General features: G+C 36.4%; 1 protein-coding gene across 8 annotated transcripts in view; it reads right to left on the bottom strand.

Annotated features, from left to right (window-relative positions):
• Positions 1-3365: 3365 nt before the first annotated feature.
• DRAM2 (DNA damage regulated autophagy modulator 2) overlaps positions 3366-15581 on the bottom strand; it is a 25354-nt gene continuing 13138 nt past the window's right edge. For 3 of the 8 annotated variants that reach the window (XM_049616594.1, XM_049616599.1, XM_049616595.1), the window contains 4 exons: positions 9590-9767; positions 9006-9088; positions 7229-7321; positions 3366-6695 (listed from right to left, as the gene is read on the bottom strand). In XM_049616594.1, the coding sequence (XP_049472551.1) occupies positions 6588-6695; positions 7229-7321; positions 9006-9088; positions 9590-9767 (462 nt within the window). In that variant the 3' untranslated portion in view covers positions 3366-6587. The remainder of the gene's footprint in view (positions 6696-7228; positions 7322-9005; positions 9089-9589; positions 9768-15581) is intronic. The other 5 variants (XR_007454653.1, XR_007454654.1, XR_007454655.1 and 2 more) reach the window with 5 other exon arrangements.

Genomic DNA, 15581 nt, shown 5'->3' with positions numbered 1-15581 from the left:
TCTACCTAAGGTCAGGAACAAGATAGGGATGTCCACTCTCACAACTGATATTTAACATAGTATTGGAAGTCTTATCCTCAGCAATCAGACAACACAAAGAAATAAAATACATCAAATCAGCCAGGAGGAGTTCAAACTTTCACTCTTCACAGATGACATGATACTCTATATGGAAAAGATTCTACCAAAAAACTGCTATAACTGATCCATGAATTCAGCAAAGTTGTAGGATATAAAATCAATGCACAGAAATCGGTTTCATTCCTATACATCAATAATGACACAATAGAAAGAGAAATCAAGGAATCGATCCCATTTACAATTGCACCAAAAACCATAAAATACCTAGGAATAAATCTAACCAAAGAGGTGAAAAATCTATACACTGAAAACTACAGAAAGTTTATGAAAAAAACTGAAGACACACAAAAAAGGAAAAATATTCCATGCTCCTGGATAGGAAGAACAAATATTATCAAAATGTCAATACTACTCAAAGCAATCTACATATTCAATGCAATCCCTATCAAAATAACACCATCATTCTTCACAGAACTAGAACAAACAATCCTAAAATCTGTATGGAACCAGAAAAGAATAGCCAAAAGCAATCTTGAAAAACAAAACCAAAGCCAGAGGTATCACAGTCCCAGACTTCAAGCTGTATTACAAAGCTGGAATCCTCAGGACAGTATGATACTGGCACAAAAACAGACACTCAGATCAATGGAACAGAATAGAGAACCCGGAAATGGACCCACAAGTATATGGCTAACTCATCTTTGACAAAGCAGGAAAGACTATCCAATGGAATAAAGACAGTGTCTTCAGCAAGTCATGCTGGGAAAACTGGACAGCGACATGCAGAAAAATGAACCTGAACCACTTTCTTACACCATACACACAAATAAACTCAAAATGGATGAAAGACCTAAATGTGAGACAGGAAACCACCAAAATCCTTGAGGAGAAAACAGGCAACAACCTCTTTGACTTAGGCTGTAGCAACTTCTTACTTGACACGTCTCCAGAGGCAAGGGAAATAGAAGCAACAACAAACTATTGGGACCTCATCATGATAAAAAGCTTCTGCATAGCAAAGGAAACAATCAACAAAACTAAAAGGCAACCGACAAAATGAGAGAAATATTCACAAATGATATATTGGATAAAGTGGTTAACATCCAAAATCTATAAAGAACTTACCAAACTTAACACCCCAATAACAAATAATCCAGGGAAGAAATTGGCAGAAGACATGAATAGACACTTTTCCAAAGACATTCAGATGGCAAACAGACACATGAAAAGACCCTTCATCATCAGGGAAATACAAATCAAAACCACAATGAGATACCACTTCACACCTTTCAGAATGGCTCAAATTATCAACTCAGGAAATAACAGATGTTGGTGAGGATGCAGAGAAAGGGGAATCCTTTTGCACTGCTGGTGGGAATGCAAACTGGTACAGCCACTCTGGAAAACACTATGGAGGTTCCTCAAACAATTAAAAATAGAACTACTCTCTGACCTAGCAATGGCACTACTAGGAATTTATCCAAAATTTATCCAAATAAATTTATCCAAAGTAAAAAAACAAAATGCTGATTCAAAGGGGCACATGCACCCCAATGTTTACAGCAATGCTATCAACAACAGCCAAATTATGGGAAGAGCCCAAATGTTCATCGGTTGATGAATGGATAAGGAGATAGATATGATATATATACAGATACAATGGAATACTACTTGACAATGGAAAAGAATGAAATCTTGCCATGTGCAACAATGTGGATGCAACTAGAGGGTATTATGCTAAATGAAATAAGTCGGTCAGAGAAACACAGATATCATATGACTTCACTCATATGTGGAATTTGAGAAACTCTACAGATGAACAGGTAAAAGGAAAGAAAAATAATATAAAAACAGAGAGGAAGGCAAACCACAAGAGACTCTTAAATACAGAGAATAAACATAGTTGCTGGAGGGGGGTGGGTGGAGGGATGGGTTAAATGGGTGATGAACATTAAGAAGTCACTTTTTGGGTTGAGCACTGGGTGTCATATGTAAGTCACTGGATTCTATTCCTGAAGCCAAGACTACACTGTATGTTAACTAACTTGAATTTAAATAAAAAATAAAAATCAACAACAAAAAAAGTAAAAGGCATATGTCCATTTCATCTTAGTTGTTGAACTTATTGGTATAAAGTTGTCCATTACATGCTCTTATTATCTTTAATGTCAACATGTTCTGTATTGATGTCTCACTTTTCATTCTTGATATTACTAATCTGTTTTCTCTTTTACTTGATCAGTTTTTTTGTTTCCTAAGCTATTATAACAAATAACCATAAACTGAGTGGCTTGAAAACAATAGAAATGTACTCTGCCACATTTTCCTTTGAAAATTGAGGAGCCTTTTAAAGGCTGTAGGAGAGGATTGTTCCTCACCTCTTACTGGTTTCTGGTGGCTAGCAATCTTTGGCTTGAGGATGCATTAGTCCAATCCCTGCCTTATCTTCACTTAGCCTTCTGTTTCTTTGTCTCTTTATGGTCTTCTTATAAGGACACTAAATCATTGGATTTAATATGATATAGTATGATGTCATAACTAAGTATATCTACAATAACCCTACTTCCAAATAAGGTCACATTCTAAAGTTCTGGATGGACGTGGCTTTTTTTATTAAAAAAAATTTTTTTTAACGTTTATTTTTGAGACAGAGAGAGATAGAGCATGAACGGGGGAGGGTCAGAGAGAGAGGGAGACACAGAATCCGAAACAGGCTCCAGGCTCTGAGCGGTCAGCACAGAGCCCGATGCGGGGCTCAAACCCACGAACTGTGAGATCGTGACCTGAGCTGAGGTCGGACGCTTAGCCGACTGAGCCACCCAGGCGCCCCAAAGGATGGACGTGGCTTTTGAGAGAATACTATTCAGCTCAGCATATTAATCCTGCTAGGTGTTTATCAATTTTAATCATTTCCAAAGTCTCACTTTTTTGTTGATTTTCTGTGTTAATTTCCATCAATTGTGGATACGTTCTCTGACAATATCTCTTCAAACATTTCTTCCGTGCCATTCTCTTTTTCTTCACCTTGTGAAACTCAATTACAAGATGCAAGGCCATTTGATTTTGCCTTCAAAACTCAAATACTCTGTCCTTTTTATTTTCACTCCCTTTTCTCTTTGATTTTCAGTTTTTTATTTTCAATTGTCCTGTCTTCCAAGTTTATCAAATCATTTCCTATGTAGTCACATCATATTCTAGAATTTTGTTTTTGTTTCCCATAGTTTACATGTATTTGCTGAAATCCCCCATCTTTTCATGCATGTTTTCCACCCTTTTTACTACCTCCTTCAGCAATTTATCATAGTTAATATACTTCTGATAACTACAATATCTGGGCAATCTCTGAGTTCACTTCTATTGACTTCTCTCTGAATCAAATCAAATGTCTCTGCTCCTTGAAGGTCTTATAATTTCTTGCTGCATGCTGGATATTTTCTATAAAAGAACAGTAGGTATGAAAATAAATAATAATTACCTCCACAAAAGGGTGTGCCTATTCCTTGTCAGGCTCTTAGACTGGGAAGCTGCATCAATCTAATCTGTGGTTGATGTGGAGATGAGCTGTGCTGATTTAGTTTAGTTTTACCACTTGCTTCAAATATTTTAAATGAAGATTTCCTTTCAGCAGGATCTGAGAATTGGTGAGAACTTAGTAGAACCTTTGGTTTTTCAGCTAAATCGCCAGCTTTCCAAACATGTGGAGTTTCTCTTTGCACTACATTCCAAAGGCATAAGTTAGAATTTGAGGTTTTCTCTTTGTATTCCACTGAGGCTTCCTGAGGTGAACTCTCTCTCAAATTACCATGCCTTTTGGAGGATACAGTTGCTTACAGTCACAACGCCTCAGAAAGATCTTTCCTGTTTTAGTTCTGTTCTATGTTCTTATCTTCCTAGTAAGTGAGTACATTCTTTCTAAAACTAGCAATCTGGCTGATTGAAAAGAAGCAAGACATAAATCACGGATTTATAAAGATAAGCCAATGTTTACTGAACTTCATTTCACAGTGAGTCTATACAGGACAAGGCAGAAGAGATAAGAGAAGTTCTTTCTCTTTCATAAATCCACTGAGCACTTACAACATATGACACTATTCCAGCAAAATATAATCTCAGTAACTGGGATGGATAAAAATGGAGCTCCTAAATTATAGATCTTGTTTGATTTTCTAAAATCTAAAATTAGAAGTGGACTAGTTCAGGTTCCTTTTACCACATGATTCTGCCATCTCCTAAAATCTTATCATCAATAATATCCATTGAATGGAAAGAGGAAAAAAAAGGGGACGGGCATTCCCCTTTTTCAGAATCTTAATATGAAAACAACAAACACATCCATTTCACTTACATTTCAGTGGCTAATATTCAGTCTCATGCAATTCTTAATTGAAAGGGAGGCTGGGAAATGCAGTTTTGCTGTGTATCCAGAACAAAAAAGAAATACACTCAGTTCATAGAATCTGTTAATTTTGTCAGCTTAAAAACCTTCTATCCTTAAAGCTAAATATTCAATACAGGAACGTTGATTGAATTGAGGAGGAATGCCTTATCTGTTTATACAAGCTTCTGTACTGACATTGGAGGCAAGTCATATTTTAAGGAAGGGTGTGGTTCTCTTCCATTACTTCAGTGCAAGTGAGGGATAAACACACATTCAAAAATCTATTTATAATCCCTTTTTGAATTAACATTTTCACCCTCTGTTATGTTTAAGAGTAAAAGTTACATAATGGGATTAAAATACTATTGAAGTAACTTTTTGTTTTATAAGAATTTAATGTGTTAGTGCATATTTCTAAACCTAATATTCAGTACAGACCTGTAAGTCCAAGTTCTTCCTGTGTCATCCTCACCACATGTAATTTATAAACTTTGATTCTATCAATCCCCCTCTCACCATATGTGGTCCTTCACAACTTGAATTTCAGCTTCCTTGATGTACAGGAGTCAGGACCCACCAGTGTTTCTCAGGTGTGGTTGCACTATGATTTTCAGAGGCATGAAAGAAATTTTTCATGGTTTGTATCCAAATATTTTTTAGTGATGTCAAATTTCAATGCATCGATATTTATTGAAGTATCTCCCATGGTCACTACTGTGTGACCTCTGTAAATAGTATTTTATTCCACTTTCTGTCTTATTAGCTCAGAAGTCTTCAGCAGTATTATTTACACAGTCTTATATCTAGAAACTTATTCCTAATTGAGATTTCTAATTCCACCAGATAACCATTTTCTTTTAAAGTGCTCCCTCTTATACGTTAAACTTGTCACCATCTTTTATTTTGGCCATGGAATCATTTCTTCTAAAATGATAAACCCTGTGAATCTTCTTCAAAGATTCTTTTGAGAACCAGTCACTGGGAACCTTCTGGATGATCATTTTCTTCTTTTGAATTTTCTCTGGGATCTGTAAACCATTCTTTATCTGCACAGATATGGATCCAAGTAGAAGCTATCCAATCACTTGCATGACAGAGAGAGAGAGAAAGTTGTTTTTGTGGATACAAGTATCACAACTATTTTGTACCTAGTTTTCTCCCCCTCTCCCCCCTGTGGATTGATTTTGTCCTTCCTACAAAGATCACACCTTGTTTAAAAGGGTTAGTATTTGCTCATTCAAGACTACTTTTACAAATAATTATAATTTCTATATAAATGAAAATCTAAGAAGCTCTTGACAGCAGTTTGTGGTAACTTCTATTAATCATATCTGCTATTACTCACAACGTTTCAGCCTTATGTATGAACACTAGCCCTTGTTTTGTGTAGATCACAACTGAAGTAAACTTACCTATAGCTACTTCTCTCATGCATTAAGTGATTAAAATCCCATTTCAGAGACTAAGCTTCATGAACCTCTTGCAAGGATGTGTGACGGACTAGTTGGCATAGTATTTGGCCTTATGGCAGGAATTAAATCAACACCTACAGAATCACTTGTGCAAAGCCTAAGCAATGAAAGTGCTTACATGAATTCAGGTCTGCTCCCCTTAATAAGTGGATTCCAGAAGAAAAAAATTTTATAAAGACTGTAAGAAATGCAGTGATATGGTAAAACTATTACTTCAAAACCCAATTCTGAAGGAGCTGCTGAGCAATGCTGAGTATCCAGGGTCCTGGAAAATGTCTCTTATAAAAGTGCTCCAAACAAAACACGCTTTATGATGATTTAGAAAATATGAAAGGCTGGATTTTGTAGACTGCTTGGTACACTTCTGGTTGTTTCTCATAAGTAGGAAAAAAATCTACAATGTTGTAGTCCTTTGGTTTTATTTTCTGGGATTAAAAAAAAGTATAGGCATAAATGTTTTCCCATGCTCTTCTTGATGATATCCTTTAAAATAACTTATCAAACGGCTTTATGTCTCTTGTTTATCAGTGTTCATCAAAGTCACTGTCAGCCTTGATTAACTGGTTGAAAATTTCAGAGCAGAGTAAGTAACTTTCATGAACATTTTCCCCAATCCCTGAGAATCATAATCATCACAGAAATGTTTTATCCCTTCATCATAAATCTCTGGAAAGTAGCCGTGTTCGTTCATTGTTAACAGGGCAAGGAGCAGTGTCATAGAGGGTTAATCCATGTAAATTGGCTTCCACTTGTAAAGAAATTTTCTGTAACAGAAAAGAAAATTATATATAGACGTTTGTTCCTTAAAGACATCTTCAATGTCTTCAACATCACATCTTCGATATGTTCTGAGGAACATTTATGGGATTGAGGATGTAAATCAATTCTAATGAGTAACAAGAGTGAGACAGATGCTATACTGACAAAGGTATCAACTGTAGTACCAACAGAGTTGGGAAAACCAAGCTTCTCTACTCAGAAGTTCTTCATTTTTCTTTGGTTTCTAAAAGGAATCAGTAGGCGGAGGAATCAGGAAACGTAGGCAGAGTTGATGAAAATTCTGTGAAAAAGTTTCTGCAAATTTACTTGTTCTACAGCCCTATTTTCAAGGTTGAATACCTTACTAACAATACACTACTTCTCCAAACACAGAAACAATTTCCCTGAGTCGCTCCTCTTCTGGCATTGCTGCTTATGAAGTTAATTTTCAAAAAGGCTGGAGACTTGCCTATAGAAACTTCTCTTATTCCACCTGCAGGAAGTTTGACTGCATAAATCTAACGCTGTGTTTTCTTACCTGAAAATCACGGATGTAAGTCAAGAAAAAACCAAAGAAGGAGAATGACAAAGACCATTCTGCTGCAGTGGTGATCATGTGAAGCACATAACCCTTGAGTGACAATGGAAAAAAAAAGAACAGTTCTGTGAAATTTCATTCAAATAATCTATAATTTCTCTCAAAAAACCCATAAAATTTATAATCCAATCTGCCTTATGAAAATTAAAGGACATCAGGTAAATACTAAGGACATTTTAATACACTATAGACTTTTGTTAAAAATGTGTCCATTTGAGTTTAACTATAACAAGCATGCTATATTAAAGATGTTAATAAAAGGGGAAGGTATAGAATACATTGATAACACAGAACCCTCTGTACTATTTTCACAATTCTTCTGTAAATATAAACTATCTAAATTCGGATTTGTTTAAAAACTTAATTCCATTTACATTTTATAAATAATTCCATATCTGAACTTTCTGTGGAAAAAAACCAAATCCTTAATTTATTGAACCTAGCTCGAGAATTAAAGACAGACATTAGAAAGTTCCTCCTAAATGATTTACCTACTGTAAATTTCATCCAGAGCAAATAAAATTTCCATCTGAGAACTAAGACAGGAGAACTTCTCTATGATCAGGAAGTTACTGCCTTTCCCACTACCATAAGATTCATTAAATGTCACTAAAAATGTTTAGGTAAAAAATGCTCATGGTAAACGTGGTGTCATTTTTAGAGCATTAAATAATATATGGATTATAGCTAAGAGAATCCAGGGGCTCTTAGGTGGCTCAACTGGTTGAGGATCCAACTCTTGAGTTTGGCTTAAGTCATGATCCTAGGGTCATGAGATCAAGCCCTAGGTCAGGGTCTGCACTGAGCATTGAGACTGCTTGGGATTCTCTTTCTCCCTCCTTCTGTCCCTCTCCTCTGCTCATATATCTCTCTCTAAAATAAAAAAATATATACAATAAAAAAAATAATTGAGAATGGGGCACCTGGGTGGCTCAATCAGTTAAGCGTCCAGCTTTAGCTCAGGTCATGATCTCACGGTCTGTGAGTTTGAGCCCCGCGTTGAGCTCTGTGCTGGCAGCTCGGAGCCTGGAGCCTAGTTGGATTCTGTGTCTCCCTCTCTCTCTGCTCCTCTCCCACTTATGCTCTGTCTCTCTCTCTCTCAAAAGTAAATAAACATTAAAAACTATTTTTAAAAAATAACTGAAAGAATCTAATAAATTATTCCATTCTTTCGTTCTTATAAACATGTCCTATCCAGGGCTAATTCTTTAAAAATAAAATGAAATGCCACTGAGAGGTTTGTGAAAACAGATGAACTTATTTTATCATCTATTTAGTATATGTCCCTCCACTTTTTTTCTCAGGATCAAAGATGCTATCTCCATTCAGATATCCAGTATACTGGAACCCAAATGTAGAGTCCATAATAATAAACTTCCAGATAATAATTCAGAAAACACGATTTCTAATAATAAAAGATCTCAGTTGGGTATGTTGTACACTACATCCATATTTAGGAGAGACAATTTCTGAGAAAACTCTTTGCCATCACGATTCTCTTCATGTCTTGAAAATGTTCACTGATCAGACGCGAGAGAATAACACAGGTAATTCTACACAAACTCAATCATACATAGTAAATAATCCTAATTTAACAGAATTGACTATTCTACTGAAAAAGTTTCATTTTTGGTGATGACACAAAAGAATACATCAAAACCAACCAAACTAGTCATCTTTAATATAAAACTAAGTTTTGTAGATTCCAAGCTCTTACTTTGTCCTCGGGGTCCCAATGGAGTTTCTGGTCTACATCTTTGCCATAATTGCCACTGTGCAACAATGATGAGGAAGTCAGCACTATAAAAAAAAGTAAGTCAAGGAGAATCTCGGACAAGACCTGTGCATTTAAATTACATTCAAAATAAAAATAACTTTAAAGGTCCCAAAGGATTACTCATACATTTGTTACCAAGGTCCAAACCCATTTTCTTAAAGACTAGATGTCACATAGCAGTAGTGAAAATTAAAATGTGCCTGGAGGATTACTATGAAATGGTCTGTAGAGTCAACTCCCCTTTGCTCAGTAAATCAGTACTATCCTCCATAATTGTTCTCAAGGACATAAACTCATCCTTCAGATGTCTGAAGTGAGTATGGTCAGGCTAAACATCAGCTTTGTTCCTAGTTCAATTACTGAGGTCTTATGTAAAATTTGAATTTCACATTTCAAGTCTTTTAGTTTACTAACCCAAGAATCTCACCCACAAAAGACCTGCTTACAATATGCCAACAGTGTTCACTTAAATTCTGTTATTCAATTCCCTTCCAAGTGGAGCCACATTTTACAGCAAAGGATACTGCTAAATGCACTTACTCCACACCAGATAACCAGCAATAGTCTAATCCAGAAGACTTGTTTGCCATGAATTTTGGGCTGCATTTGGTAGGAAAGGATGGTCTGAACCAACATATATAACGAGCCCATACCAAAGGTGAGCACAGCTCCACATATGTGTACAGGAAAAAAGTCTGTTTTCTAAGAGGTAGAAAGAAGAAATAAGTAAATAAGGTAAACTCAAAACACATTACCAACACAATATTTAAAAGCACAAGCCAGCGATTTCAATAGAACATTCACTGAGTGCAAAAATACTGCGAATTCTACAAAATTAGTTCTTGAAGTAATTCTCTCTTAGACTACTCAGCATAAGCCAGAGGACTACAGTAAACCAAATTATTCATATGCCACTACTGAAAATATGACAGTAGTTGTTCATTTACTCATTGAATACCATGTTTCTGTGGGTGCCTCTTGTGTGTCAAGCACTGTTCTAACTACTCAGATATATCAGTGAACAAAACAGGCAAGCATCTGGCCCTCAGAGTTTATATTCAAGTGAAGAAGCAAAAACAATAAATAATAAACTTTAGAAGCAAGTAAAATTCATAGTATGTTAGATGGTGATAAGGACTATAGAAAAAGAGTAATGCACAACAAAGGGAGATTAGCAGGTTGGAAAGCTGGAGGGAGGGAGTTTCAACTGAAACCCAATTTAAATCAAAAGCAATTTAAAGTCTCAAAAAATTTAAACACCCCACCTTGGCTCTAATTGATTGGTATTGATAAAGTATACAAGGGATTATCATAAATTATAATTTTTCCCCCTTTACCTCACTCTTACCGGTATCCATTTACATTTTACTTTTTACTACATATACCCTCTGCTTAAAAGTGACAAGAGTAGCTCTCCAAAAATCCTACAAAGACCTTCAGTTGAGCCCCTCTAATTCTTGAAGCTGACACTGTCTGTATTTCATGTGGTTGGGAAGGCACTGCACAGCATCTGGCACGGAGGGCATCACGGGGTAGCAAGAGGGAAGAGGTAGGGCTTGGGCCCCTCCTTTCAGTCAACTGTGCTAATTCACAAATACAGAACCCAACTTTCTTAGGTGAAGCTACAGGAAGTTTCCAGTATAAAGAAGTAAAAGATAACGTTTTTGGCAACGCCATTGGTTTTCTTTTGGAGAGAAAAGGCTACTTTGATCCAGTTTGCGGTGTTATAACTGGCAATGAGTTATGAGTACTGAGAAGGGAAAAAAATGCATTGTCATTTCCACTTTGGGTAACAGAAAAAAAACCCTTCAGCACCTGTAAAACAATACAAAAAATAATAAAAAATAAAACAAAATGGTACTATCTTATCTTCATATGGGAATTTATCTGTACGTATGGATAAAGGCTGGAAAAATATAGACAAAAATGAAATTAACTATTTTAGGGCTATGAGAAGGAATATGGGTGAACTTTTCCCCTTAAAAATATTCTCATATCGTGATGATGTTAGAGATAGAACCTGATTGATGACCATCTGGGACGAGTACACAGTCCCATCAATAAAACCCTGTGACTTAAAAAGTAAAAATAAAAAATGGAGAACATTTATTACTATATTTTTATAGTTATAATAAAGGAATATAAAACTGGCAGGAATATTTAACTGGCAGTGCTTCAGCTTGTACATTAAATTTTGTCATATTTTTGAGACCAGAGAAACAGCAAAAGATCTTGAAATAGGTCAGACAGCATTCTTCCTATGGAATGCTAGAGCCTCTGGGTATAGTTCTACACAAATGTGGATTTTACTTGGCTTGGATGAGGCTACTTTTCACAGAAAACTTCTGTAATAATAAAGCTATGTGTAGCTTAGAATTCATAGGTAAATATTTTGCATACGGCTTTTGAAAATGAAACAAACCATCCTTTGAGGTGTAGAATAGTTCTATATTTGTTCACAGGGAAGAAGAGTAAAGGAAGAGAACAGAAGAGAATTCTATTCATATTTATTATAACCATTGTTCTTTGGGCATATTTTATGTAATGCTTTTGCACAAATGCATTGAAACTTGATTGAAAGTCACAGAAACTCACACTTATGGAAAAGAGGGTATTTATACCTTTTATACTCATTTTACTAGAAAGGGCAATGATAGACCTATTCCTTGCATAAGCTAGATTAAAGTGTTCTGTACCTGGAAAAAAAAGTTATGTACAGAGACAGAAGTTAACTTATAGAACACTGATAGTAATACAAATAATCCACATCTGCATAAATGCAAACTGTGTCCTTTTGAATGCTATTAATTATTACCCTGTGAATAATGGCCAGTTTTGCATCATAAATTTATTTTACATTCCTTATCTGACAATAAATGTGTGGTACTTTGACTTCTCTTTTGAGCTGATTTGTAATTCCTAGTATTTCTCTCATGAATTAATAAGTTAAATAAAAGTCTTTGACACATTTATCCTCTTTAAAAATATATCCTTTATCAAAGACAAAAACTTATCTTTTGACAAAGACAAGAAAAATTACAGAGATTATGTGTGGTCAGGAGCCAATGTCTGATAAAGAACTTATAAATTACATATTGATTGTATCTGTAAACTTTACCTAAAAGCAGTTAATGAAACTTAGGAACTAATATCCTGCTTACTTATCCTCTCTCCCAGGTGTCCTTGAGGATAAATTTTACAGGAAGAGAGAATGCCATGTGACAACAGAGGCATATATTATAGAGTTATGCCATGAGCCACGCATACCAAGGGTTACTGGTTTCCACCAGAAACTAAGAAAGAGGCATGGAATAGCCTGTGTCCAAAAGGGAACCACCCCTACTAACATCTTGGTTTCAGACTTCTGGCCTCCTAAACTTTGAGAGAATAAATTTCTGTTATTTTAAGCCACTTGATGTACGGTATTTTGTTATGGCAGCCTTATGAAATTAACATAGATTTCTGCTTACTTGACCCTTCCAAGTTTCCTTGAGGGTAAATTTCCTAGGAGGGGAAAAATTCCTCTAAGTAGGCATTGAGGACATATGTGTTTGTTTTGCTGAATATTATCATACACAGTTGTTTTAAAAGAAATTAAATTTGTATCTTTTTAGTCAGAGTTTTCAAATCTCATTAGATCTCTTTAAATATGGACGGCCACCCACACTCAGATATCACCTCACGCCAGTCAGAGTGGCCAAAATGAACAAATCAGGAGACTATAGATGCTGGAGAGGATGTGGAGAAACGGGAACCCTCTTGCACTGTTGGGGGGAATGCAAACTGGTGCAGCCACTCTGGAAAACAGTGTGGAGGTTCCTCAAAAAATTAAAAATAGACCTACCCTATGACCCAGCAGTAGCACTGCTAGGAATTTACCCAAGGGATACAGGAGTACTGATGCATAGGGGCACTTGTACCCCAATGTTTATAGCAGCACTCTCAACAATAGCCAAATTATGGAAAGAGCCTAAATGTCCATCAACTGATGAATGGATAAAGAAATTGTGGTTTACATACACAATGGAGTACTATGTGGCAATGAGAAAGAATGAAATATGGTCCTTTGTAGCAACGTGGATGGAACTGGAGAGTGTGATGCTAAGTGAAATAAGCCATACAGAGAAAGACAGATACCATATGGTTTCATTCTTATGTGGATCCTGAGAAACTTAACAGAAACCCATGGGGGAGGGGAAGAAAAAAAGAAAAAAAAAGAGGTTAGAGTGGGAGAGAGCCAAAGCATAAGAGACTCTTAAAAACTGAGAACAAACTGAGGGTTGATGGGGGGTGGGAGGGAGGGGAGGGTAGGTGATGGGTATTGAAGAGGGCATCTTTTGGGATGAGCACTGGGTATTGTATCAAAACCAATTTGATAATAAATTATATATATTAAAAAATATATATATATATACATATACATATACATATATATATATATATATATATATATATATATATATATATATGGACGGCCACAAAAGGGGCGCCTGGGTGGCTCAGTTGGTTGGTCATCTGACTTTGACTCAGGTCATATCTCACGGTTTGTGGGTTCAAGCCCCACATCAGGCTCTGTGCTGACAGCTCAGAGCCTGGAGCCTCCTTCAGATTCTGTGTCTCCCTCTCTCTCTGTCCCTCCCGCTTGCACTCTCTCTCTCAAAAATAAATAAACATTAAAAAAAATAATAAAAATATATAGACGGCCACAATAATCACAAGAGAATTTTTAGCCATCCTGCTTAGTCCCTTAGCCTCTTCACGAAGTTACTAAACAATGAGAACATGTTGGTGGTAAGTACTATGTTAGGTGCTAAATATGCAATATACACAACGGTGAACAAACCCATGGTGCTTACAATTAATGGAGAACTAGATCAACTAAAAATTTTTAAAAACCATAGATATAAAATTAGACTGTAAGAAGTACTGTGAGAAATTTGTTTCCAGAGCTTAGAGAACACAAAGAATACAAATAAAGAAAACTCAAACTACACAGAAGCAAGTCTATTCACAGATTTCCCTGAGGAACTACAGCGTGCACTGAGATCTTTAAGACACCTCGATCTGTTTAGGCTTGGAGTTGTGAAATGTCCAACAAAGGAAACATGAAATGGAGTGAAATAACTTATCTTATTTAAAGAACAAAGAAAGTCCAGTGTTATGTACAAGGGAAGACATTAAGAAGGGGAATGATGCAGGGGCGCCTGGGTGGCTGTCGGTTGAGCGTCTGACTTCAGCTTAGGTCATGATCTCGCGGTTTGTGAATTCGAGCCCTGTGTCAGGTTCTGTGCTGACAGCTCAGAGCCTGGAACCTATTTCAGATTCTGTGTCTCCCTCTCTCTCTGCCCCTCCCCTGCTCATGCTCTGTCTCTCTCTGTCTCAAAACTAAATAAAACATTAAAAAATTAAAAAAAAAAAAAAAAGAAGGGGAATGATGCAGAACGAGGTTAAAGAGGTAGACAGCACCCAGATCATGTAAGACCTTTGACTTAATTAAGCAGCTTGGCAGGCAGTTTGCCAAACTCCTTTTTCTCTCTTGATTCTATGTCTTTGCATGAAACTTTGGAGCTGTACAGCTCTAAGCAGGGGTACAGAGAAACAGAGTAGGATGTATATATAGCTCCAAAAGATTATACCGGAGCAATATTAAATGAAAGGCTTGCAAGAGTGAGTGCAGAGGAAGTATTCAGGCAACTATGGCAGTAGTCCAGATGAGAGAGAATGAAATCTGAACTGGCTGAGAAGGAGATGGTAGGGAGAGAAGTGGAGATGAAAATGGACAGAAGCAGATGCTTTCAACACATGTTTAAGAGGTAAGACCCATAAGTCCCTACTTTAAAACACAGTGCTAGAGTCTCTTCCAAGTCAAGCTCTAGAACTGTAAACATCTGGTTTGTGGACCTTTTTTTCCTGTATCAATCAGCTAGAGTTTGTTTTTGCAAGAGAGAAGTGGGAAGAGGGGGCAATGCACTCGCCACTTAAAATAAGCAGTAACAGTTTATGTGAGAAAGGAAGGAAGGATATCTGGGTACTATTACAGAGTCTGCTTATAAACAGGGCCCAGCAATGAAGCCATCAAGGAAGGATGTAGAAGAAATTCAATAGGTCCAAAGCTGCATGAAAAGAGATGTGACCAAGAGAGAAAAAGGAATTTGATTCAAAATTATAAGGCTCAGGTGATAAAGTGAATTAGAATGAAAGCTGAAAACAACAACAAAAAAGTATATCAACTGTTTTTGTAGGTGAATGAGATAAAGGTAGAAAGGCAGTGTGTATGAGTGCAATCAGGAACTGTCACTGGAATTTACTGGATTGCATAAACAAATTTTAGTTACTAGTAGAAGTAACAAATTAAGTGTGGAAGTCAGGTTGGGATTCATTTTCCCACATGGGGGTGACAAATATTGTTAAATTGATCAAGGGACAACCAGAGCAAAGAATCACTATCCATACACTAAAAATTTCCAAAACATATTTTTAAACACTGAGCTTTAGAAACTGATGGACGGGGGGGGG

The sequence above is a fragment of the Panthera uncia genome (assembly GCF_023721935.1).
Source record: "Panthera uncia isolate 11264 chromosome C1 unlocalized genomic scaffold, Puncia_PCG_1.0 HiC_scaffold_4, whole genome shotgun sequence".
Lineage (NCBI taxonomy): Eukaryota > Metazoa > Chordata > Mammalia > Carnivora > Felidae > Panthera > Panthera uncia.
This window is presented reverse-complemented; position numbering and strand designations above follow the sequence as displayed.